General features: G+C 63.7%; 1 protein-coding gene across 9 annotated transcripts in view; it reads left to right on the forward strand.

Annotated features, from left to right (window-relative positions):
- Positions 1-25,490, forward strand: part of SEMA4D (semaphorin 4D) — a 45,251-nt gene that overhangs the window by 7,647 nt on the left and 12,114 nt on the right. For 5 of the 9 annotated variants that reach the window (XM_080819921.1, XM_080819924.1, XM_080819920.1 and 2 more), the window contains exons 1-13: positions 8,778-9,021; positions 10,173-10,318; positions 12,288-12,350; positions 13,720-13,818; positions 16,140-16,233; positions 16,775-16,888; positions 17,500-17,651; positions 18,466-18,641; positions 18,721-18,877; positions 19,666-19,888; positions 20,591-20,706; positions 24,898-25,070; positions 25,167-25,210. In XM_080819921.1, the coding sequence (XP_080676047.1) occupies positions 8,922-9,021; positions 10,173-10,318; positions 12,288-12,350; positions 13,720-13,818; positions 16,140-16,233; positions 16,775-16,888; positions 17,500-17,651; positions 18,466-18,641; positions 18,721-18,877; positions 19,666-19,888; positions 20,591-20,706; positions 24,898-25,070; positions 25,167-25,210 (1,657 nt within the window). In that variant the 5' untranslated portion in view covers positions 8,778-8,921. Of the gene's footprint in view, positions 1-8,678; positions 9,022-10,172; positions 10,319-12,287; positions 12,351-13,719; positions 13,819-16,139; positions 16,234-16,774; positions 16,889-17,499; positions 17,652-18,465; positions 18,642-18,720; positions 18,878-19,665; positions 19,889-20,590; positions 20,707-24,897; positions 25,211-25,490 lie in introns of those variants that run through there. The other 4 variants (XM_080819919.1, XM_080819918.1, XM_080819922.1 and 1 more) reach the window with 2 other exon arrangements.

Raw genomic sequence — 25,490 nt, forward strand, 5'->3', positions numbered from 1 at the left:
ATTGATCTTGGATTTTGTTTGTTGATCTCCTTATGTAAAACAAAAAAAATTGTTGGGGATCTTGGGGGAGTCGGGAGGGACAACCAGGTCCGTGCACTGAGGCTGGGTGAGCAGCTTGGAGGTCCCTGAGGTAACGCCCCGGGGACGGGCCCTCCTCCTACCTGCCTCGTGCTAACAGGCACGCAGCCTAGAGAGCAGACGAGGCCCCGTCCCCTTCTTCGAGTACATGCAGATGGGACAGACAGGTCGTGGACATCTGGTGACCCTGGGGGAGGGGCCGGCGCACGGACGACTTCAGGACATGCTGGTCCGCACCCAGGCAGACTGGATGGAGCGTGTGCGCAGGGACTTGGTTCGGTGGGGCGAGGGCTGTCAGTCTTGCACAGAGCGGTGTAAACGTGTGGCTCACTGTGTACAAGACAGACACCAACAGCGCGCTCCCTGGCCGTTGGCCTCCCTCCCCAGCGATAACCACTGTTCACAGCTGGATGTGCATCCGTCTGTGTTTACATGTGTGTCTGTGGGGGCCGGGGAGCGGCACCCTCCCTGGACACAGTGTGGGTTGTCCCACCTGCTACCGTGTGGCCGCTAGCGTGTGGTCGGGGTGTGCTATGCTCACGAGCCCATCTCCTGGGGCTGCCTGGGTCTCCTGCGTCTGAGGCCGAGCTCCCCGTGATGACAGGGCAGGCCAGCCACATTCCAGGGCAGCCCCGCTGTCCCCCAGGAGCCGGCATCCAGCCTGGACAGTGCAGTGGTTGCCCTGGAAACGCCAGGCTGGCGCTAAGCAGGGGGTCAGGGGCATGTGCAGGTACACACAGCCCTCCTCCTCAGAAGGAGACAGCATTGTTTATGGCCATATGCGCGGGGTCTGTGATGCCGCACAGGCACTCTGGCTCCTCCCTCTGTGGGCCTCCCTGCTGGGGCAGCCACGGCTGGCCCCTCACTGCTGCCCCGTGCACCCGCCGGTCATCAGGCTGGTTATCTGACGGCATCACCCCGCTGCTCTCCGCATCCTGGGTCCCGTCAGTGCACGCATGGCACACACGTGCCCAGGTTCAGGTGAGGGAATGAGGTTGAGGCACGTCGGGAACCCCCCACCCCCTGATGGCTTGGTTGTCTCTGCGAGGTGGTGGAGGGTGAGCAGGTGACCTGGCCACTGTCCCCCTGTCCCGCCGTCCATCTCCAGGGCTGAGCCCATGAGTCACGGTGGAGCTGGGGCATCACTCCAGGGGACTGTTCTGAGTTCTGGGGGAACTGAAGTCCACACAGTGGACTGTTTATCAGGCACGTGACACCGGGAGCTCCTGCAGCCCGTCCTCGGGGGGCGGGGGGGGTGCTGTTTTGCAAGGTGATATCGACCCCACAGCCAGCGGCAGGGGAAGGAGCCCAGGGGCGGAAGCCACCCTGGGGGCAGGCGAGGGAGGTGGGGCTGTGGAGTGGGAGGTCAGTCTGGTGACAAGGGCAGCAAGGGGGCTGTGGGCCCACGGGGGGACAGGGATGGGCGTGGGGGGCGGTCAGCCTGGGGGTAGCCGTGAGAACGAAGATGGGCCAGGGGTCAGCCTGGGGGCAGCAAAGAAGGAGGGGCAGCTGTGGTGGGTGCGTGTCGTCTGCTGTCGGCCTGCTGTGCAGGGGGCGTGCAGCTCTGCCCACCCCGTCTGTGCAGAGCAGGCCCTCGGGCAGGGTGCCCTTTGGCGGATTCCCGGGGTGCCGGCATGTGTGCTCAGAATGTCGGTTTGGCATCCTGCTGCGGCCCCTGAGGCCTTCCATGTGACATGAACAGTGTCTCCTCTGTGACCCACAGAGGTCACACAGCCAGTCCCAGATGGCCCCCCCAGTCCACGGAGTATGGCTTACAGGTCCCCACTGGCAGTCCCCGATCACGAGTCAGAACAGAACACCAGATCTGGTCAGCGTGCAGCGGAGGACACACACACCACCGTGTTTGCATGTGCGTACATACACAGGCGTGCATGCGTATGGGTGTGGGCGTCTGCACACACATGTGCGTACGTACAGCTGCACATGCAGATGCACACAGATGTACGTGCAAATACGGATGTGCGCGGCTGCACTGTACATGTGTGCACGCAGGTGTGCGGTTCATATGCACACGCACGGCTGTGAGCTGTATACACGTAGATCCGTGTGTATACACACATGCATGCATGTCCACACTGCACACGTGTGCACACATGCAGACGGGTGGGCAGTTTGTGAACTGACTCTAATCCTTGCTGGTCGCTGGGTATGTGGTTTTCTGACGTGGTTCAGGGCCACTCAGGTGGAAAGCTGACGTGTGACAGGCTCCACCGGCCTGAGCGAGGGGCTCGGAGACCCCCGCTCACTCGCATGCTCGCATTTAGAGCAGGACCGTGCGCTCCTCGTGAATTTGCACAAGGGCGTGTAGGTACCGGGGCTGACGCTGTGGGACTCGGTCTTCTCTTGGGCTCCTGGTTCTGCGTGACTCTTTCCTACTGGGGACACAGTGCACACCTGGCACCTGGCTCCCGGTGAGATGCCTCTGCTTCTCAGAAACGCCCGGGAAAGCCAACATGACAGGCACTTTGTCCCCTTGTGTCCATTTTAGTGTTTCCACCGTGGTCCTTAATGCCACATGGCCCCATAGTCCCGGAGCCCGGCCTCCTGCAGGAGCACAGGGGGCGCCGCGGTCTGAGTGCGAGTGTGCGTGTGCCGCCGGGCAGTGCGGAAACTCTACATGACGACGCATGCTTATTGAGAAAGAAAAACCCACCCAGCCCCTCTCTGTCCTGAAGCAGAGCTCACAGCCCCACCGCCCTCCCCGGGAAGCACATCGGGGAGCGTGGGCCCCTCACTGTCGGCCGTCAGTGTGGATTCTGAGACTGTTCAGGAAGGAGAGGCAGGGTCCAGCCGAGGCTGTTGGGAAGCTCGTGTGTGCTCCTGCACCAGCAACTCGCTCACACCCTCCAGCATGTTGGTGGCCGGGTGGCCCAGGTGGCCGGAAGCAAGTGGCCGCCCAGCTCCTGGGTGGCAGTGTCCAGGTGGGTCTGAGGGAGAGGGCTGTTGAGAACGCTCCCTCTTCTCACATGGACTGGTTGGAGCAACACGTGGCCGCCAGCCCGCGTGGCCACCAGCCCATGTGGCTGCCAGCTGCAAAGTCTCCAGCCTGCATGGGCAGCTCTCTGGAAGGTGTGCATGCTGCCACCCAGCGTCTGCCCAGGCTCGCTTGGTACGTTTGTCTGGGGCGGTGCAGACACTGCTGGAGCTCTGGCCCGATTCAAATCTGTCCATTGTTCACGCTGTTGTTCATTGTTGTTCACACTGGATATTTTATTCGTGAAACTTCCTGCCCCTCAGGCCTCCCCTTGGCTCTCTCCAGCTCCGGCCTTGGTCTCCTAAGTGGGCTGTTTGCGTTTCCCTGGTCCTGCCCTCTGCAGACGGGGCCAGGGCCACAGGCAGGTTCAAGGCCTGACACTCAGTGAAGAGGATGAGGCAGGAAGGGATGTTAGGGAGGCGAGAGTTTTAGGAACGCTCGTGTTTGAACTCTCCCATGTGGGTAACTGGGCTCAGTTCAGGATTCTGGGAGGGAAGCCGCCCTGCTCTGGGATGTTCAGCACGTGCTTCTCCCTCCCAGCCATCAGGGGTCCCTGGAGAGGTCCCTATACGGGCCTCTTTCCTTCAGGAAGCTCCCAGGAGCCCTTCCATGTCCGAAGGTCTCCGATGTCACGGCCACGCGCTGGGTGTGGTGGTCTTCCTTCCCTCATCACACTGCGGGGGCTTTCGCTCCGTAAACACGTGCGCTCCCACGCTGGACATCGTCGTCCTGTTTCTCTGCCCGTTCTTGGCGTCCCCTCCGCCGCCCTCTGCGGTTCCTGCCGGCTGGACGTGGGCCTTCCGACTCCAGGCTCCAGCTCTCTCCCCCCCTTCCCCGGCCGTTACCTGCGCCGCTTCGTGCAACTTGGACGCTGCCGCCTCAATTTTATCTTCCCGTCCTTCAACTGTACATTCTGTTTCTTTAATCAGAATTTGCATTTCCCAGCTCGCTCCCACTTCCTTGGGTGCGTTCCCGTGGTGCATCCCCACCTCCAGGCTCTGGTCGTGGCTCGCAGGTCCACAGAGCGCGATGATCACCAGCCGTGCGTGGCGAGCGGGCGCTGGCGGCGGGCACGGATGCTGTCTGAGCCACGCGGGCTTCAGAGCCCCACGTTAGACAGAAGGTGTCACTCCTTCCCTGTGCTGTTCGCAGATGCGCACTTGCGGCCGCGGGCCGGCTGGATGCGTGCGGCGGAGGGCAGGCCGCGTGCTGGTGCTGTCATGTGGCACGTCCTGTGTCCGGTGACTTCACGTCGGGAGTTCGAGGGCACCACCTCCGGCCTGGACGTCGGCACATGGTGCGACGCGGAGCCCCCTGCCGCATGGAGACCGGGCGGGGAGGGCTCCCCAGCACCTGGCCAGCGACGCTCGTCTGTTTGCTTTCCGGGTTCCGGGCTTGGTTAGGCTTGCTCAGGCTCCCGTGCTCTCCCGCTGTTGTCCTCGTGGCTTACGTCCTTTAGTGGTGCCAGGCTGGCCTTGAGAGAGTTGAGGCAAGTGGCGTGGACGCCAGCTGCGCAGGGACTCTGCGTCTGGGTCCTTGCCTGGCTGCCCAGAAAAGGGGCTTCTGTCAGGGCCCTGGGCAGGAATTCGGTGTTGCCATTGGGCCCTCGCCAACCAAACTTGGCTCCACGGTGATATGTGGGGTGGGGGTGGGGTGACAAAACAGGCCACTGGGCCTTGAATCTGCAGCCAGCAGGTGACCCAGGCTGTGGGCTTGCTCGTGCAAAACCTCACACGTGCGCCCTTGGGATCGGGGAGTACCTCTCCGAGCGGGTGTGCGTCTTTAATAAACTTATTCTTCTGAGCAGGTTTAGAGTCAACGAAATGGAGCAGAGAGCACAGTTCCCGCGTCCCTGCCCCCCGTAAGCACGGGGCCCTGCTTCAGTCCAGCAAAGAGCCTCTGCTTCTGCAGGACCGTCCCTCCCTGCCCTCCTGCCCACAGCCCCTGCTCATACCCTGACGTGGAGTGTTCCCGAATCCCACAGCTGAGTGGGAGCTTGGAGCAGAGCCGCTCCCCATTACAGACCAGTCAAAGGCAGGGAACGTTTCCTCAGGGCAAGTGGCAAGACTGTGTGTGGGGCTTACACACCTGACCTCCAGAACAGATGTACTTGGAGGTGTTCAGAATGGTGTTGACAGGCAGCCTTGTAGAAGGGCTGAGCTCTGTGTGTCCAGACATGGCCTGGATGGAAAGGTGGAGGGGCCATGAGACGGGACAGGCTGTGAGGAAGGTGAACCACAGCCACTCACGCAGGTTTAATCTGCGAGATATTTCACGTGGGTAAGTATTGTGTTCTGATTTACATCAAAATCCTTACTCTGGTCACCACTGCTGATTAGTTAGTACACTATAGGGAGGGATCTGTTTGGAATTATATCCAACTGCTGGTAATAAAAACCTGAAAACCAGTAATTTAAAGAGATACCGACTTGTTAGCAGGTCTAGAGTAGGCAGAAGAAAGCAGGTGTGAGGTCTCCAGTATGTTGGAAGGGTCTCCAGTGGATTTCTGCTTGGCTTTTTGTAGAATGAGACTCTTGTCTTCATGTTTACAAGGTGGCGCCCAGAGCTCCAGCCATCACATAGGGGGTCCAGGCACCAGCGGAAAGACTGAAGGCAAAAACGCGAGCACTAGCTGAGTCAGCCTTCTTTAAGAGCCTTCCTGGATTCCTTACCTAATAACTTCTGTTCACAGTTTCTCGGCTAGAACCGCCACCAAGGAAGCTGGGAGATGTAGTTAGCTGGCCGCCCTGCCATGCTGACTGTGATCAAGATCCTGTTAATAAGAATGGAGGGACGTGGGATGCTGGGACAGGAAGCGGGCGAGCTCTGCCACAGGTGGCAAGAACGGAAGCAGGGTGGAGGGTGGGCAGCTGTGGAGGGGTCAGGAGTCAGGATGGGGGTGGGTTTTGTGCAGGCTGGAGCGGTGGTGGAGATGGCCCGGGGGAGAGCGGGAGGCATCAGCATCACCTGCACACACAGCCCGTCCCCGGGGCCCTGGTGTCCTGCGGCTGCGGAGGATTTCTGCAGGGTACTTGGTGCTCACCGGACACTGTGGGTCACGTCAGGGACCCGACACAGAGCCCTCCCCTGGCTGGGCTTCTGGAGCCACCGTGTGCCCCATTCCTGTGCTGCGGGCAGGAGCGCAGGGTCCCATGCGTGGCCCACATGGTGGGCACGGCTGAGAGCTGGCTCCCTGGAGAGTGAGCCCCCTCGCGCTCCATTCCTCCATGAGACTGTCCTCCCTCTGTCCCTGCTCCGTCCCCCCCCGCTCCGTCCCCACCCCTCCATCCCTCACCTGTCCCTCCCTCTGTCCCTCCACCCTCCCACCATTCCCCTGTCCCTCCATCCGTCCCTCCCCCGTCCCTCCCTCTGTCTCTCCCCACTCCGTCCTCCCCTATCCCTCCCCCATCCCCCCTCCTCCCCCATCCCCCCTCTGTCCCCCTGCCCCCCATACCCCTCCCCCCTCCATCCCCCAGTCCCCGTCCCTCTCCCCATCCATCCCCTATCCCCCTCCCCGCTCCGTCCCCCAGTCCTCCCGTCCTCCCTCTGTCCACCAGTCCCCTGTCCCTCGCTCCCCTGGTCCCTCCCTCCCCCGGTCCCTCCCTCCCCCGTCCCTCCCCATGCCCCCTCTCTCAGTCCCCCTCCTTCCCCTACCTCCCTCCCTCCCCCGTCCCTCCCTCATCCCTCCCCGTTCCTCCCTCCATCCCTACCCCCTGTCCCTTGCTCTGTTCTCTCCATCCCTCCCTCTCTCCATCCCTCTGTCCCTCCATCACTGCGTGGCGCATCTGCTTCTGCATTTAGCGTCCAGTCCCACCCTCGCTGTGGGGTGTCGGGGCTGGCCCTTCCCATGAACCCCAGACTGGGTTTCGGCTTGCAGACCGGCACCTGGCCGTGTGCATCCCACGACACACGTCTGGGGCTGCTTCTGTGCCACCCCAGGGACTGGAGTACCTGAGACAGAGACCACACGGGCCAAACCTAAGAAGGACAGCCCTCCGGCCGTTGGTGGGACAGGGTGCTGGCCCCCACGCAGGGCAAGCCCGTCCCCGCAGACAGTGTGCGCTCTGCCCTAGTTTCACGGCCTCGTAGTGGCATCAGGGTGAGGACAGGCCTGGCCGGCATGCCTTTGGCAGGAAGGAGAAAGGCAGATCAGCGCCCCAACAAGAAAGGGGGGCAGGCAGCTGAGGCCTGGCTGTGCCCACTGTCAGTCCTCCCCCAAGGCCCCCCACGAGTCCTTCCTTTACTAAGTGGAGTGGGGCAGCGGTGCCCAGGGCACAAGCATGAGAAACAGACAAAGGTGCAAGGAAGACCCCGCGAAGTCCACAGTGACACCAAGGGCAAGCCCTGCCGCATGATGGGATTCCAGTGGCATGAGAGGTGACCTCTGGGCAGGATGAGGAGGCAGCCCAGGAGGGCTTTCCGGAGGTAGTGGCTTGGCTAGGTGAACAGAAGTGAGAACTTCCCTCACACCCTCTTGGGAGGTTCAGTTTGGCTGCGGTGTCAGGAAGCAGCCCGAGCTGGTACATGTAGCTCGCCGGGGTCCTGGGGAGGCTGAGCAGGAGGGAACTGGTGAGGGCGGCGTGGCGCCAGCTGCCCCTTGGCCGTCCCTGAGGGGTGGTGATGGTGGGGGTGAAGGGAAGGCTCCACAGAGGGGCTCGGGCCCACTGGCCTGAGCCTTGCAGGGGGGCTGGCTTGGCAGAACGGAAGGAAGAGAAGAGTGAGCAGGGCCCACTCTGGGGGGGAGGTTGCTCCGCTGCCTCACGGGAGAGGAAACCCTGAGGGGCGCGTCAGTGGCTCTCCTGTGGGGCCTCTTGGGGCAGCGCGCCTGGGAGGGACGGGGGTCCTGCCTCCGTTCCGGCAGCTTCTGGTTGGAGCCCCGTCCGGAGAAGCCAGAAGGAATCCAGGTCACCGTCCCACTGGTGTCAGGGCGAACCCCGGCATTTGCCCTGCCTCAGTGGTCCGCAGCAAGGCTGCCCTGCCCCCCAGGATGGCACGTGGGGCAGGGTGTGGGGACCGGGGCTCCGCACACCCCCAGCCCACAGCCTCTGCCCTCCAACGAGCTGCTTCCCAGGGACCCCGAGAGCCCCTGGACGTGCTTTTGTGGCACGGGGACTTCTCGGGTGTGGCTGGAGGACCAGGGCCTGTGTGCAGCAGGAGGCCGGCTGTCCCGCACAGCGAGGTCACGTGTGCGTGTGTGCTCCTGCGCGTGCAAAGTGGGCCTGCGTGCACGCACACGGCTCAGCCTCCATGCGGTGCTCCCGGTCTTTCGGCCCAGCTGACCTCCCTGGCGGGTGCTACAGGAGCTGAGAAGCCAGGGTCCGAGGGGGCACCTGTTGCCTGTTTGCACCTTTGCATGACGTAACCAGCAGGGCATGCACCGTATCTGCGCACGGGGGAGGCCAGGGAGCTATGTGGGCGCTCGTCCCGGTCTGGGTTCTGGCATCTGCCCTGGAGCTCTGCTCCTGGTGACTGGGTGGCAGTGTCAGCGTGAACTTGCACCCTGACCACCCCCGCCCTGGCGGGGACAGATCCCTGGGCGCAGCGGGGAATAGAAGCAGGTGTTACTACAGGCATCCTGACCTCTGACCTTTGTTCTCACTTCTAGAATTTCTTCGTGAAGCCAAAAAGCAGCACACCGCTTAAAATCTGGACAGCCTTCAACGTTGGCGGTGGTGACCTCGCCCAGCGCCTGGGAAATGCGGGTCCTCGGGGTTTACAGTGCCCACCAGCTCCGGGCTGTGCCACGGCTCACAGCCGCCAGGCTCTGAGCAGCGTCTGCCGGGACACCCACAGCAGCCCCCCGGCCCACAAGCGTTTGCTGCCCAAGCCCGCTCTGCAGTGCGCGAGGATGTGTGCCCCTGTCGGGGGGCTGCTTGCCGCCCTGGCCATGGTGTTCGGGATGGCGGTGGCCTTTGCACCCAAGCCCCGGATCACCTGGGAACACAGAGGTACGGGCCAGCCCTGCTCCCGCGGGCGGGCAGGAGCCTAGGACACGTGGGACACTTGTCCGGCGCGTTCAGGGACTGCCCCTTAGGTTTCTGAATCTGGGGCCCTGACAGCCTGAGGAGGTGCTGTGCACTCCCCGGGCGCAACCACTCCAAATGCTTGTCTGGGGACTAATGGGGCCAAGCTTCCTGCCGGCTGCTTTCCTTTGCCGTCCATAGTCTCTGTCTGCTTCCTCTCCTGGGGTCTGCGTCCTGAGAGCCCCGGCCTCCCCGGCGAGAGGAGCGAGGGCTGCTGGCGGGGCTGAGCCGTCTCATGGGCCGTCCCAGGCCCTGTGTGCGCCGGGCCAGCCTTTCTCCTCGCGGCTTTCTCCAGCCCGGGAGAATCCATACAGCAGAGCGCATGGACACCTGGTCCTTACGTGGAACCAGCGGTCCACAAAACCCGGGCTCACAGCACTCGTGCGGATGCCGGGACGGTCAGATCGAAGCAAGTGCCCCCTGGGAAAACACCTGACACGCTTCGGTCCCTGCCAGTCCACCTGATTCTCGTCCTACTTGACCGTGCAATTTCCTCTTGAGAGAGGAAACATCACTTGTTTCTAACTTCGTGGTGCTTAACTCCGAAATCTGCTTGAGTCAAGGGATATATTTACTGGATGGAATTTTTTTTAAGCTTTTGAGTTAAATCACATTTTTTCCTGAATAAGAAAAGCTTAAATAGTTTACATTCTCATATACTTAATCTGTGTTAAGATTAAACACACACACACGAGAGTGTGGACAGCACAGTGGTCAGCAGCCTGAGATCACCTGGGAGGTCACATGCTTGAAGGTCATGCCCCTCAGAGAGCACAGCCCTCAGAGGTCACGCTCCTGGGAGGCCATGCTGAGTGCAGGGTCTGGAACCCCACTGGAGGGAGCAGGCAGGGGCGCTGGGCCATAACACTGGTCGAGCACAGTGGCTCGGGGGCCTTGCAGGGTTGCATGGTGTTGGTGACTGTCTTAGCAGGTCTGAGTGCTGGCCTCGGGCAGGGGCCGCCTCTAGGGAGTGGATCCACATGCAGCCCCAGCAACATGGCGGTGCGTTAAAGCGGGATGGGATGCACGCCATGTCCACGCTCGGGAATGTCTGATGTTCTCTCTTCCCTCCCCAGAGGTGCATTTGGAGAAGTTTCACGAGCCAGGCATCTTTAACTACTCGGTGTTGCTGCTCAGTGAGGACAAGACCACCCTGTATGTGGGGGCCCGGGAAGCCGTGTTTGCCCTGAGTGCGCACAATGTCTCTGAGAAGCAGCATGAGGTAGGGTGTGGCCGCAGACCTGCCCGTGTTTTCTCCTTGACTCTACCCTGGGCCCCTCCTGGGGCGTCAGGCCCTTTCCTGGCCATGTAGCCTCCTGCCCTCCAGCCAGCAAGGGGCCCGTCCCCGCGAAGCCACCTTCTCACCCTGTCTCCCAGCAGCCTCTGTCCTCCCAGGGCTGGTCACTCACACAGGGGCCTCTGTCCTGCGCTCTTGGACTTTTTACCTTTTCATTATGGAAAATCTTTGGCACACACGAGAGTAGAGGAAGTGGGATCGAGGAGGCCTGTCCCACTTGGCTCCGGGGTCACCCTCCTCCACCCACGTCCCAGTGTCCACTCCCTCTACTCGAAGCAAATTCCCAGACACACTCTTCATCCACGAGGGGTTCCCGAGGTATCCCCTTCATAAAGGAAAGGACTCCTTTTTGTCAGGATTAGCAAAATACCACAGTCACATCCCAAAAATGTCATCAAATATTGGTGTTCAGATTCCACAGTCATAAATGATGTTTGAATCCAGTTGAAATTGGACCGTCTGTGGGGCTGGCCACTCTGCCCCGCAAGTGTCCGCGTCCCGCTGCTGCCCTGGCCTGTCTCTGGGAGAGCCACCGCTCCCACATCCTCAGTGACGGGCAGGCCCCCTGCTGCGGCCATGGGTGCGTCTCAGAGCTGCGTCCCAGGACTTCCCCGCTCGGCCTCTCCTCCACGTGGGAGCAGGAAGGCGTCCACAACGGGGTCACCTTCCCTGGGGCCAGTTGCTCCGCTAGCCTGTTTTTGATGAGCTCCTTCTCTCTGAAGGAGGTAGCGGCGTTTGCATTATTTGGGTTTGCAGAATGGCTTTGGAGAGACGCGCGCGGGATGTGGCTCCTTCCCTTGCCACCCGAGCCCTGCCTGGAGCTCAGACTGTCCCTTCGCAGCCAGTGGCAGCTTGTCCTTGAGCGCTGGGTCCTCACACAGGAGCCCAGCACTTGGGGTTGGTTTCTTGCTCTCTCTCACTGTGTCCTGTGTCCCCTTGGGGTCCGGCGAGCACGGCTGGGACCCTTCCACATGCATGCTCCCGTGTCCTTAAGCGTTTTATATCGATAAGATCATCGGCACTTTACCTTCTGAGGGACGCCGCGGTCGGCCTCGGGACTTGGTTCTGCTTTCACGTGTTCCGATGACAACTTCTGTCTCCCTGGAAACGCGCTGCTCTGGCTCGTGTGCCGGCTGGGCCTTCTGGGAGGCGGGTCCGTGCAGGACACGTAGTGCAGGGGGTTCACCTACTGCCGCGGCTCCGGGCTCTTCCGAAGCGCTGGGCACCGCCCGGGTGGCTGCGACTCTCTGGGCGTCCGTCGTGGGTTGTCATAGGGGGAGACCAAACATCCCGGGGAAGGCAAGGCAGGAACGGGGGAGCCATTTGCAGTGTGGGCCTGTGGCTGCCGGTCCTCTGGGGGGCAGGGGGTGAGGCACCCACGGGCTGCCCTGTTCTCATCACACAACCCGGGCATGAAGGGAGCAGGAGCACAGGTCGTGGGAGGCCGCGTGGGGGTGGGGGGCGGAGCTGCTCTCTTGCCCGCCTGCGGGTACAGAAGACCGAAAGGACCCGGGTCCTGCTGTCCACAGAGCGTCCCAGGAACCTGCTTTGCTGCTTGAAAACACCTGCGGTTTAGCCAGTTGATGAACCGTCGAAAACCTCACTGTTAGCACTTTACATTTGCTGCTGTTTTTAGCAAACAACAAGAATCCGGGAGGCCAGGCACCGCTGGCTTCTGGGGGAGGGTCTGGGGGGACTTCCTGGAAGCCCCGGTTGCTCAGGACCTCGGTTCCGCGCCTGCTGGCCAGGCCTGGCTGTGCCGTTGCTTCCGCTGTCGGGGGAGTATCCGAGGCCGACGTGGCAGCACACACTCTGCAAACCGTCCATTTTAACGCTGGGTCCCCCTCTGGAACGGGGCATGTGTGCTGGAACGGACTCTCCTTTCTCCTAACAGGCATATTGGAAGGTCTCAGAAGATAAAAAAGCAAAATGTGCCGAGAAGGGGAAATCAAGACAGGTAATTTTGGTCCCAGGACCCTTGGGTGGCATGGCCACGACCCATCCTGGGGTTCCCCTCTGTGCCCAAATGCTGAGGCGGGGTCTCTCAATGCAGGAGCCCACAGGGCGGGCACTTGGGAAACCCTTCGGTAAAGGTTAACTTAGTTGCATTGATTCAGGTGGTCTCAAACTTGACAAAGAAAATCGTTTCCCGTGCCTGTTGACTAAAGGTGTGAAATGCAGGGCTCGGACCTCCCCAGCACCCCAGCAGCCTGGAGGGATTGCCGTAGGATTTCTGGATTGGGGGCAGGGACCATCCCTTGAGAATCTGCCCCTTCTCCAGGACATACTGGGCAACTCAGCGCGCTGGCCCAAGGGTCCACCTCCCCCAGGGCTCCGGGTTACCCCACCACCGGCTGGGCCTCCTGCCTGCATCTGGGGCCGGGCCCGTGCCCGAGTCTCTGAGCGTAGAACCTCTGTCTTCCTCGGTAGCTGGGCAGGGCAGCTGAGTTAAGGTAGATCTCAGTGGTCGGCTGACTTCAAAATCATTACAGATGGAAAAAAAATGTTTCTGCTGCACTATTTTTTTGCTGAAATCACTAGATCCAAAGTTGCTTTAGGAAATGGGGAAAATGCAGGCTTTGCGTGGTAATCACTAGTGTCGCAGGGAGTTGTCCGAGAGCTAAATTAGGCCGAGCGCACACCCAGCCCGATGTGGAGGCCACTCAGGGACAGTGGTCTCTCCCGGCTTCCGTGGGGAGGGTGACTTACTGCCAACCAGTTAGAAATGATCCTGGGGGCAAACACACAAAAACCCAGGAAATCTTCCCTGAGCAGAGATAATTTCAGACAATAGCACATATAATCCCAGGACGTTCATTTGAGCCTAAAATAGTGTGTTCTTCTATGGCGTCTGGTTTTCTCGTGTGGGCACAGCCTCGGGCCCCTCCCTCACCCAGCCTGTCCCCGGAGACACGCTGTTTCTGGCCACACGCACTGGGGCAGTGGGCTGGGATCCCCGGGGACGGGGACGGCAGGTGGGATGCCGCACACCCACTGTTCGGGCCGCACCAGGCACGTGGCAAGTGTCGAGCGAGAGTAAATGGGTCTCTCCGGTGGCGGGTGTCTTGGCAGAGGGTGAGTCAGTGACGGGGTGAAGGGTCCTGGCCCCCGATGGCCGGCCTGTGGATGCCACAGACGGGTTTGTCCAGGGGGCCAGGTCTGTGACCGTCCCCACCGCCCAGGCAGGGCCGAGCAAGCGTGTGAGGTGGGGGCCAGCCGAGGTGCCGGGGGGGACGGCAGGGTGCTGGTCGTGGCCAGCGGTGCCCTGAGGCTCGGGTGGCAGTGGGGCCGGTGGGCGGCTGATGCGCACGTGTGTCCCCCCGCAGACGGAATGCCTCAACTACATCCGGGTGCTGCAGCCGCTCGGCCCTGGCGCCCTGTACGTGTGTGGGACCAACGCGTTCCAGCCGGCCTGCGACCGCCTGGTAAGGCTGGACACCCCCTCCCGGCGCAGCGGCGGGGCTCCCCGCTCCACAGAGCAGTAGGCTTTTCTGACGGCCAGCAGGGGGGTGCCTCGGGTCGTTGCGGCCTACTCGCCAGGCTCCCGGGAGCGCACTGGCCCTGAGGGCACGGCAGGGCAGGACTCACGGGCCTGGTGGCACGGAGCCAGCAGTGGGGGGCCCCCTGGGAAGTGAGTTGTCGGCCCTCACAGCACCGGCACGCCGTGGTCCGGCCTCCTGCGCTCTTCTTGCCACGTTCCGTGCCTGTGGAGAGGCCTGCTGTGCCCCGCGTGCTGGTCTTGTGGACGGGTCAGGACGCTGCTCCTGGCGGGCATGTTGTGGGCTCGCCTGTGCTACAGGCTGAATGTGTGTGTGTGTGTGTGTGTGTGTGTGTGTGTCCCCCTAATCCCCCAATGTGAGGGTGTTCGGAGAGGGGGCCTGTGAGCCTCCGGAGCCCTCTCTGCACTCCGTGGGACGCGGTGGGGGGAGCAGATCCGTATCGCGCAGCGACCAGCTGGCGCTCCGGCCTCCAGAGCTGGATGGGGAGGGTGCGGCGGCCGCTCTGCTCCGGGGCCTCACCCCGCGGTGTCTGCTGTGGACACAGAGCCCGCTGACGAGGGTGCCGGAGCACACGCCCTCAAGGGGCAACGGCCTGGGTGTGTGAGCGGCTCCCGCTCCAGCCCACCGCAGTCCTCCTGGCCTGGCCTGCCTCGTGCTGCCTGAGGGGCTTTGCCGAGGGCCCCCACCCCGGCCGCCTGGCCCCTCGCTGACCGGGAGCTGGAAGGACGGAGCACGGGTCGGGGGGGCAGCACCCCCTTTCACTCAGGCACAGCTGAGCCATGGAGGACGACCACGGAGAGAGGAGAGAAGTAATTACATGCACATGCGGATGGCCAGGTCGGTCCTCCAGTGACCGTCCCTGAGTTAGTACCGGCCAGGAGGGAAGGGCGCTGCCGTGGAGAGCGTCTTTTGCTGGAACCCCAAAGCAATGAGAATTGAAACAAGAGTCTCCAACCTGAGTCAGAGATGAACGATGGCGCAAAGTAGGGGCCAGTGAAGAACTTGCGTGGAGACTGTGTTTGCGCACAGACCCCCGGGCGGGGGCGTGGGGCCTGGTCAGCTGGCGGTCTGGGCCCACAGACGCTGGTGGTGTTGGAAGCGGTGTGCTCAGGGCTGGACCTCGGTCCTCAGAGAGGCTGGGCCTCTTCCTGTGTGAGGGGACAGCGTGCCAGGTCGTGTTAGACACGTCTGCACACCCAGGGCTCTGCTGGCTGCACACTGGTCAGTCCGAGCTTCTGGCTCCAGGATGTAGGCTCCGACCCCACAGGCCCGTCCGTTGTTAGGTAAGGGAGTCAGGCTTCCCCTTGAAATCCGGACCTATAATTTTTCCCAGTATTTTTAATAAAAACGTTGAAGCAGACAGGCTGATTGCACAGGTGGGAGCGGGGTAGGGGTGTGCAGCCCTGCAACCCGCGGCCCCCAGAGGCCTAGGAACAGCCACACTTCCATACACGGCCAACGCCAGGCCTGTCGTCCCCTGGGAAAATGCAGTCATTCCCATCGACCGCTCTTCTCGGGGCCGACCCCTCGTTCACACGTCCCCCCGACCTCCCCTACACCTGTGGGCCATTTGCACCCCATCTCATGCTCCTGGGCTTGACGGGGAGTCTGCCCGCTGAAGGCAGGCCCACAGCCTCCCCAGGCCCGCGAGTCCTCTGCACCCTGCGTCCATTCTGCTCCCCCCACCCTCAACGGTCAGCCGGCCCCACACCCACCCCACGCACGGTGCGGTGTTCAGCCGGGGCGTGCTGGAGGGCAGGAGGTGGCGTCCACCGCCGTTCCAGCCGCTCACGAGTCCTTCCCCTGCCGTGCGTCCCCACAGACGTGTCTTGTCTCTGACGTTCCTCCCGGGGTGCACTCAGGCACAGAAGCACCTCGGCCATCCTTGGGCGGGCCCTTCCCCATCATGTCACCTGTCATCAGACTCGGTGTCAGTGTCCCTGCACAAAGCTTTCCTGTTCTTTACGCTTCGGGGTTTTGGGCTCCCTGGTTGGGCCAGGAGGGATGCCCAAGCCTGAGATCACCCCTGCCTGGTGTGAGTGCAAAATGCCATTATTTTGATGCTGAAGTCCCACACGTGGCTTTCGGTCACTCGCAGATCGCCTCCCGCCCTGGGACCTGCAGGGCCGCCACCTGCTCCTCCCTCCCCCCACGCCCCTGACAGCACGTGTGGGCGATGGTTCAGGCAGCTGCTGCGAGCAGAGAAAATCAGACATTTCCTAACACTCCTTCTCATCTGATTGCAGGATTTAACATCCTTTAAATTTCTGGGGAGAAGCGAGGATGGCAAGGGCAGGTGCCCCTTTGACCCAGCACAGAGCTACACGTCTGTCATGGTTGGTGAGTCCTTCCCCCAGGTTCGCGCGGCTCCCTCCTGCTTCCGAGTTCCCTGTCCTCACAGAAGGCACCCGGGCCTCTCCGCAGACCCCCACGTGACTGTTTGAATTCATTGTGCAAGAGGGTGACCGGCCACCGCCTGGGGCCACAAGTCAATTTTGCGGGAGGGGATTATTGTAGGTGGGTCATTAGATGCAAATCGCACATCTCTAGTTCACGGTGTGCACGGCCCTGTTGAAGGAGGTCCCTGAGGTGCCACAGCCTCAGGCCAGGAGCCCCGTGCGCCCACCATTATGTCTGTCACTTCCCCGGGGGCAGGGTCACCTGCCGTTAGCGCCCCAACTCCCGAAAAGGACCTTTCACATGGAGTGCACGATTGTCCTGGCCTTGGAAATGCAAGGGAAGGCTCGAGAAGCAGCAGCCCCACACGCCCAGGAGCAGGGTCATGGTCTGTCCCCTCCCTGGGGGGCGGGGTGCCTGAGCCCAGCTGTGACAGGAGCGCAGCCGCTGACCCCCTTTCCTCTTTCGTCTGGGGCCGTTCAAGACGGGGAGCTGTATTCCGGGACCTCCTACAACTTTCTGGGAAGTGAGCCCATCATCTCCCGAAACTCGTCCCACAGCCCTCTGAGGACAGAGTATGCGATACCGTGGCTGAACGGTGAGACGCGGGTGCCCCTGCTGCGGGGTTTCTGGGCGGCTCTGAGCCTCCCCGAGGGCGCTTGGTTCCCTGCCTCCCCCCAGGCTCGTGGTAGCTCCCACACGGGGAGCTTCTGGAGCCGCTGGGACTCCCAGCTCAGTCCTTCCCCATGGAGCCCGTGCTGCTTTGAGGCTACCTTCCCCTCCCTGAAGACAGATGCGGTCACCGTCCTTCAGGATGCGAAGGCCTGACGGTCCCTGGTGACCTGGGCTGACCGGGCCGCTCCCCTTGGGACGACGTGTGCCCAGCGGGTTCCCGCAGCTCCTGTGGGCACTGGCCAGTGGGCCGTGGGCTTGGAAGTCCCCCGGGCTCCCGGACACGGGGCGTCTGGGGGAGCTGGGACCGCGGGCTGCTCCGTTGCTGTGGGCGGGGGGGGGGGTGCTGGGCGCCTGGATCTGCTGGCCAGGGGTTTGAGCACACGTGGCGTCCTCAGCGGGCCTCCGGGGCTGGGGTGCTGTCCGTTCTCACAGGCCCTGTGGGAGGGACACGCCACACGCCCCCTCCTGAGTCGCTTGGGGGCGGTGCTCAGCCCCCGCTGTGCAGAGGGGTAACCGCATGTCTGTGGCTTGCAGAACCGAGCTTCGTCTTCGCTGACGTGATGCGAGAGCGTCCAGACGGCGTGGACAGCGGGGATGACCGCATCTACTTCTTCTTCACCGAGGTGTCTGTGGAGTACGAGTTTGTGTTCAAGCTGATGATCCCGCGGGTGGCGCGGGTTTGCAAGGTGAGCCCAGGCCCTGCGCTCCTGCTGGCTCCCCCCCCACCGCCCCGGGCACTCCCCTGGACGCCTCGCCGCCTGGCCAGGCTCCAAGCTTCCTCTGGAATGTCGGTCTGCCCACCACCTTGCCTTCCGTGCCGCAGACGGGTGTGGATGGGCTGCCAGACGCTCAGCCTGCCCTGGGGAAGCCTGGGGGGGGGGTTCCCCCTGCAGACCCCAGGAGTGTCAGCAGGCCTGCGTCTGACACACCGTCCCCAGATGTCCCAGGTTATAGGAAGTTGGTTTTCGTTCACTGTGTGAGCTTGAGCCCGTTGGAACTGGGATTTCGGGGTTCCAGCATGTAGCTGGGGCTGTTTCTCATGTCCGACGCACGTACGCTCCATCCCACCGTCTCCGGCATCCAGATTTCTGTGTTTCAGGGCTGTCTCCCAAGCAGGTCACGTCAGGCGTGTCCGCGTCGTCCCCCGGGGCCAGCTCACTAAAATATGTTTATGGAGGATCCCGCAAAGCCCTTTGAGGTGACCTGGTCCTGTGCAAGGAGCACGGAGGCCCATGGGAGCCCCTGGTCGGCAGCTCGCTCCAGGGGTCTGCAGTGCGGGTCCGGCCAGGCACCTGCCGCTCTGAGGCGCGTGCGTGGGGACCACCTGTGGGTCCCTCTGCGGCAAGGCTACTGCCGAGAGGCCTCTCTGGGTTTCGTGCTCGGATGGGAGAGGACAGGGCGCAGTGGCTGCAGGCCGTGTGCGGCCCCCGGTCAGCGCGGCCTCGGGGTCCCTCCGGGCGGAGCTGCCCCTCCCCACCGCGCACGTCCTTCCGGTTTCAGGGGGACCAGGGCGGCCTGCGGACCCTGCAGAAGAAGTGGACGTCCTTCCTGAAGGCCAGGCTGATCTGCTCGCGGCCGGACAGCAACCTCGTCTTCAACGTGCTGCAGGACGTCTTCGTGCTCAGGGCCGAGGGCCTGAAGGAGCCGGTCATCTACGGGGTCTTCACCCCACAGCTGTGAGTGCGCCGGCCCGGGCCGGGGGGCGCCGTCTGCGGGCCCATCGCCCGCGTGGTCACGCCGTCCCCTGCTCCCCAGGAACAACGTGGGGCTGTCGGCCGTGTGCGCCTACAACCTGTCCACCGCCGAGGAGGTCTTCTCGCGCGGGAAGTACATGCAGAGCACCACGGTGGAGCAGTCCCACACCAAGTGGGTGCGCTACAACGGCGCCGTGCCCACGCCCAGGCCCGGGGCGGTGAGTGGGGCGGGTCCAGGGGCGGGGCGGGTCCAGGGGGCGGGGCGGGAGCGGGCGGGCCCAAGCGGGCGGGGCGGGTCCAGGGGGCGGGGCGGGAGTGGGCGGGCCCAAGCGGGCGGGGCGGGGCCGCAGGAAGGCGGGCGAGCGGGCGCCCCTGGCGAGCCGGCTCCGCGGAGTTGACGTCGGTCCGGAAATCGGCCTGTTGGATCTCGTGCCTCCCGCACAGAAACGCAGTGTTTGTCAAGGACCTGTGCTCCCCACCCGGTGGACAGGAGTCATGTTTTTGGTTTTGTTTTTCTAAAATTGGTGAATCTGGGTAGAAGACAGTGTGGCTGCTGGGCCGGTTGGACCGCCTCCGCCCCGCCCCGCCCCGCCCCGCCCCGCGGGCACCGGCCTCCTCGCTCCGGGGCCCGTCAGCGGACCTCGGTCAGACCCTCGCACGTGCGGCGAGCTGCCCTGCGTTGCTCAGGCCCCTGGAGAGCCGGGGACAGAGGAGGGGTCCCGCCTGCGCTGACCGTCGTGCTCTTGGAACTGGGCTGCGATCAGTACTTTTTTGGGTTTGAGGAGCGTGATGCATTTCTGATTTATGAACGGGGACAGATGATTCACCAGTTGTGTGTCGCCAGCAGAATCGCGTCTGGTGGCCTTTCCCACCAGCGGTAGAGCTGTGCCTTCCGGCTGCTAGGGGAAGGCCGCCTGTCCGTCCTCTGGGGGAGGGCCCCCGGGCCGCGGGTTTAAGCCCCTCAGGGCGGTGTGTGCCTGCAGACCAGCCGCTCTCCTCCCTGCAGTGCATCAACCGCGAGGCGCGGGCCGCCAACTTCTCCAGCTCCCTCAGCCTGCCGGACAAGACCCTGCAGTTCGTCAAGGACCACCCCCTGATGGACAGCTCCGTGACCCCGATAGACAACAGGCCCAGGCTCATCCGGAGCGACGTGAACTACACGCAGGTCGTGGTGGACCGGACCTGGGCCCTGGATGGGACCCCCTACGACGTCATGTTTGTGGGCACAGGTGGGTCAGGACACCAGCAGATCCCACTCATCCTTGCTGCGGGGGCCCCACACCTCCCCACAGTGCCCGCGGTGCTCACAGTGCTTTACGGAAGAGTCTCTGGGACTGGCGTCCGAGGTCTGTGACCACACAAGTCCCGGTCCCTGTCTGGGGGTTCAGGCGTGGTAGGTTGAGGCTCGCACAAAAGGAGTTCAAATGCTGCCCGTGGGGCCAGCTGAACCTGTCCTGACCCGCCGTGAGAGCCTGTTCGGGGAGAGGACTAGTGGCCGGGCCCAGCAGCAGCTGGTGGGGCCCCACAATTGGCCCTGGGGGCTTTCCAGCATGCTCTGAGCCAGGTTGGGGGGTCCTACCCTCACCTGCCTGGGGCCCCGCAAGGGATGGCACCCCAGAGGGCCAGTGGAGCCTGGGAGCCACTCTGCTCCCACCTGCCGGCACCATCTCGCTGCACTGACGTCCACTGGAGTCAGCCATGGTTTTTCAGAAAACCCTGGGGCTGACCCAGGCCACACGAGGCCGAGGCACGTTAGCTACTGGTTTTTCCTTTCCCACTTCCAGAGTGCAAAGAGCACCGGTTTCTACGTGTCCCATCGAGGCAGAGAGTTGAGAGTTAGAACAGGGACCGTTTGCTCTATGGCCGATGGCAGGGCCGGCTCTGTCCCACCCTCCCAAGCACGTCTCTGACCTCTAGCTTTGCCCTTGCAGACCGGGGCACCCTGCACAAAGCGGTCAGCCTGGAGAACGAGGCCCACATCATCGAGGAGACACGGCTCTTCCAGGACCTCGAGCCCGTCCAGACGTTGCTGCTGAATTCCCAGCAGGTAGAGCGGCTGCGCGGGCAGCCTCACATGTCCGTGTCACCAGCCAGGCCGGGCCGGCACTCACCTGTCTGGGCCAGAGGGCCTGACCTCTGGGCTCTTACAGGTCCTGGGAACCCTGGGCTTTGGGATGGACGGAAGGCAAACTGAGTGATGGAGTGGTCACCTCGGGTTGGCGGAGCCTCACCGTGTCCCTGGGGGCCCCCAGTGGGGGCGTGGGGGCATGCTGGCTCAGGGAACACTCCTGTGCCCCGAGCTTGACAGGGTCAGCGCCTGTCGGCAGGTGAGCTGTCAGTGCAGGAGAGCCGGCCCTGAGCCGTGGTGATGATGCCCACGCGGCCCCCGTCAGGCCCTTCTCCTGCATCCGGTCGGGGTCAGGATCCAGATCCAGTTCGGCTCTCCCGCAGAAGCTAGGAGTGGGTGGGTGAGGCTTCGCTGGCTGCGCTCTGGCAATGCCTTCGTTACGGGCCCTGAGCTCCAGAGCTCACGTTTCCAAGGGTCACAGAATAGCATGCTTTTGACTTTTTTTCTCTACCATTAACAGTGTGAAATCTGGTATGAGCTGGGGGGTAGCACAGAAATAGCCAAGGGGCTGGTTTGGCTCTGTAGGCCGCCCCCTGCCATCTGTCCCTGCGGCCTGGGACATGGGCCTCCCTCTTTCCCGTGGGGGTTTTGGGGCACGTGAGGGGCAGAGTCCAGGACCATGAGCACATGAGCCCAGCAGGCCAGTCCTGCCTTGGTTTCTTCGTGTACCTGGGGGAGAGCGGACCCTGTGAGTGGCCCAGCCCTGCCCTGTGGCCGAAGGCCTCACCTCTCTGTGTGGGCGGCCCCGTGCTGTGAGCACAAGCCCCAGGCCCCGGGAGCCGGCCGTGTGCCTGTTCCCTTAGCTGCATTGCTGGGCCCCGCCGGCCCCGTGTGTGCAGCCTTGCTCGGCGGGCCCTGCTTTGAAGGGCGTTCTCACCCGCTGAGGCTTCCCAGTTTGACCCAGAATGCTCCCGCGCCTCCTCGCTGGGTGCGGACAGAGCGTCCCGCTGCAGGGGGGGCTCCCACAGCCCCTCCGCGCGTTCCCGCAGCCTGAGCTCCGGTGGGGACAGCGAGAAGCAAGGGGCCCGGCGGCCGGGCAGGAGACGAGGGAAGAGCTGACTTCGCGGGCACCCGCGGGTCCTTGGGTCTGATGTCCGGACCCCCGTCCCAGCGTCACGTCCGCTCCCAGCCGCTGCTGTGCGCCGTCTGTCTCGGCACCTGAGGGAAGACGGCCCTGGAGCCGGCCCGCCCGCGGCTTTGCTGTGGAAACAGGAAGTGGGCCGCCCCCCCCCCCCCCCCGCCGCCGCCCCCCCCCCCCCCCCCCCCGCCCGCCCAAGGCGTGTCGCTCACAGGCAGCGGTCCGGACCCGGAGGCCTCCGGCTCGTCAGAAGCCTCAGAGCAGAGGCTGGGCCCCCGGGGCGGGTGCGCGGAGACCACAGCTCCTCTGCGCAGCGGCGCGCGGCCACTCGGGCTTCTGGGCGCCAGAGCAGCCGACCCGTGGGAGGGGGGAGGGGTGGGGGAGGGATGAGGGGTGGGGGAGGAGGAGCTTAGGGCTCAGCCCGGTGCTCGTCTGCGGGGAGCCAGGACTCGGTCACGTGCCCGTGCCCAGGGGGCAGGCCACACAGGGAGCCGTCGGGGGCCGTCTGTCTGTCCTCACGGGGGCCCCTGCACTGGGCCACCTAGACCGGCGGGAAGGCGGCAAGCGTGCCCGGAGCCCCGCGCCTCCTCCCAGGGTGTGCGGCCACGGCAGCCGGAAGTGGGTGTCAGAGGGAGAGAGACGCCCCTCCCCCCGCCAGCCGAGTTTCGGCTCTTGCGGGCAGTCACGCGGGCCTTGGCGGTAGGAAGCCAGCGGGCCGCCACCACGGTGGGCACAGAGAGAGGCTGGGCCGTGCTGCCCCAAGGACACGCGCATTCTTTCATGGTTTATTGATGGGGTGAACACGTGTGGGTCAGTTACCGTTTCGACCTATGTGCACAGCTGAGGAGCATTACCATTTCCAGAACCTTCTCAGCTTCCCAAACGGAAACCCTGTCTCCACTGAGCACTAACCCAGCCCCTGGCACCCACCATCCACATTCTGTCTCTGGGATTTGAGGACCCTGGGGACCACATGTAAGTGGGATCAGTATTTGTCTTGTGACCGGCTTATCTCACTGAGCACATGTCCCCAAGGGTCAGCTGTGTGGCATGTGACAGGATTTCCTTCCTTTTCCAGGAGGAATACTTCACAGTTTGCACACGCACATCCTGTGTCCCCACCATCTGCGGGTGGGCACGCGGGCTGCCTCCAGCCGGGGCTGCCCTGAGCGGGGTGTACAGACATCGGAGTCCTGCTTTCGGGTCACGTGGAAATAGGTGGCAGACGTGCTGTCTGGTCCCCTCTGAGCCAGGCGGAGGGCCGCATCCGCGTGTTGGTGGGGGCGTTCTTTGCAGAACTCCTTCAGCTCCGGACCCCACCACAGGTCGGACGAGGCTGTGCACACAGTGACTTAGCCGGGAGGGCCTGAGCCCTGGGCTCCCAGGGCCGTGGGGACCCGTGAGGGCCAGGGCACGAGCGCGTGCACCAAACCTCACGCCTGGTCAGGTGGTTTTTCTATCGTTTTAAACTCCTTTCATACAGAGGCGTTGGGATGAGGGGCGGGGACCCTGGGCCTTCTTTCCGCGTGGAGGACCTCCGCAGGCACAGCGCCCACGGGACCCCAGACGTCTGGTCGTTCCCCCACCCCACCCTGGTCCGAACAAACATCTGCTCCACTTCCGGAGCCTCGCTTGGCCTGGGGCGCCTCAGTCCTCAGCCCCTGGGGCCGGGGCCAGTCCCCATCGGTCTTTGTCTTGGCGGCATGGTGAACTGCAGAGAGCCGGTCCGCGTTCTGTGCAACACCAGTCTCCTCGTGCGTGGATGGGGCTGAGGGTCTGGGTCTGCCGGCTGGGGCGCGTGGGCCTATGTTCAGCCCATGGTGCCTGATGCTTGCTTGTGGGGAGACCTCAGGGCTGCTGTGTTGTTCCCTCTGGCCCCCAGACTTATGCCCCTGCTGACGATCGTGGCCCCCGCAGCTGTTTTCCTGTGCCTTCTCTCGGTATGGGGTACCTGGTGGCTGTGCTTTATGGGAGCCCAGTCCCAGGGACGGGGTGTATGCGGAAATGGGAGCCTGCGCCCCCCAGGGTCCCTCGAAGTCGCCCGCTCGGCCCTCCTGGAAACCCTCAGCTCTGAGAGCCACGTGACCCCTGGACCGTGATCTAGTGTGGCATCCTCGGTCCTCCTCTGCCCGGTCCCTGCCGATAGGGAGGGGCTGGCCCTGGGCCGGCTGTCCGCCGCTTGTTATTACGGGACAGTCAGCTGTGCCTGTGCAGAGCGGGGGGGTGGGGAGGGGTCACAGGCTAGGAGACAGGCTGGTCTCGGGAACTGGCGCACCAGCCAGACTCGGTCTCCCCAGGGGAAGGCTGTGCCCCACCTGGGTCGGAAACTGCAATCTGTTAAGCTTGGAAATCTCAGGGTTAACCAAAAGATGGGGCGGTGGGTAGGGGTCGCGGGGAGGAGAGTGTAGACGCGAGTGCGGGACTGCAGTCCTGCCGCCGTGGCTGCCTGTCGGGCGGCGTCCCCGTGCGGGAGCCCCGGCCCCGCTGCGTGGACAGCGGTCAGGCATGCTGTGAGCCAGGCTCTCTGACGCGCGGTCTGCTGGCCTCCCCGTCCACGTGCTCCTCCCTCACAGACCTGGACATGACAGCACCTGGCACGTCCTCGGTCCCACGTGCTGGGATCCTGCACGCTCCCCTGCCACTGGGCACCTTTCCTGGTCCTACTGGGTTCGGACGCGCTCAAGCCGTCTGGGCACGGCTGCTCAGGCTGGGCAGGCCTGACGTGGGGCTCAGAGTTGTGCCGTTTGATCTCCGACGGGTGGCGGGGCTGGGAGCGCGCGGCTGGAGGGGCTCTGTGCACACGGAGGGAGACCCGCATCCACGCAGGTCCCTGGACGAGAGGGAAGGGCGCGGGGGCCCGGAGGGCGGAGCCCATGCGTGGACTCGGCTGGGAGACCCCACGGTGCCCGCCTGCTCATGGTTCTGGAAGCTCCTTGATGAGCAGACGCCTGCATGCGCGAGCTGGAGAAGGCCCTGGTGCCGCGTCCACGACGGCTGCCCCCTCACCTGCCTGCCCCATCTCACCCCCGCAGGGCAGAAAGTTCGTCTATGCGGGCTCCAGCTCAGGCGTGGTGCAGGCCCCCGTGGCCTTCTGCGAGAAGCACGCCACCTGCGAGGACTGCGTGCTGGCCCGTGACCCGTACTGCGCCTGGAGCCCGGCCAGCCAGGCCTGCGTGGCCCTGCAGCCGCCGGACAGCCGCAGCAGGTACCAGGGGGACGCGGCGCGCGAGCTCACCCGCCGGTGGGGTAGGCACGTGCGTGTGACCGACTGCATGTGTGACCGCGCCCGCTCGTGTTGCAGGGATCTGATCCAGCGGATGAGCGGGGACACGTCTGGCTGCCCAAGTAAGTGGGTCCCTGTCGCTGCGCTGCTCCCGGGGGCCGGGCGTCATCGGGCCGCGGTGCCGTGCTGCTGCGGCATCTCGCACCGTGTGTTTCCCCTTCTCTCCCTGGAACGGAGGGCGAGTATCCATGAGGATACTGGGGCCGACCCGCCTTCCCTTTGACTTGCAGAAAAGGGTGTTTGAAGCCACATAGTGTGTCTGTTTCCCGGAAGGGCACTTGTCCAACCCACGACATCAGCTCTCGAGACGCTGCTCTCTTCCATGTAGCTTGGGGCTGCTTA

The sequence above is a fragment of the Martes martes genome (assembly GCF_963455335.1).
Source record: "Martes martes genome assembly, chromosome: 12".
Lineage (NCBI taxonomy): Eukaryota > Metazoa > Chordata > Mammalia > Carnivora > Mustelidae > Martes > Martes martes.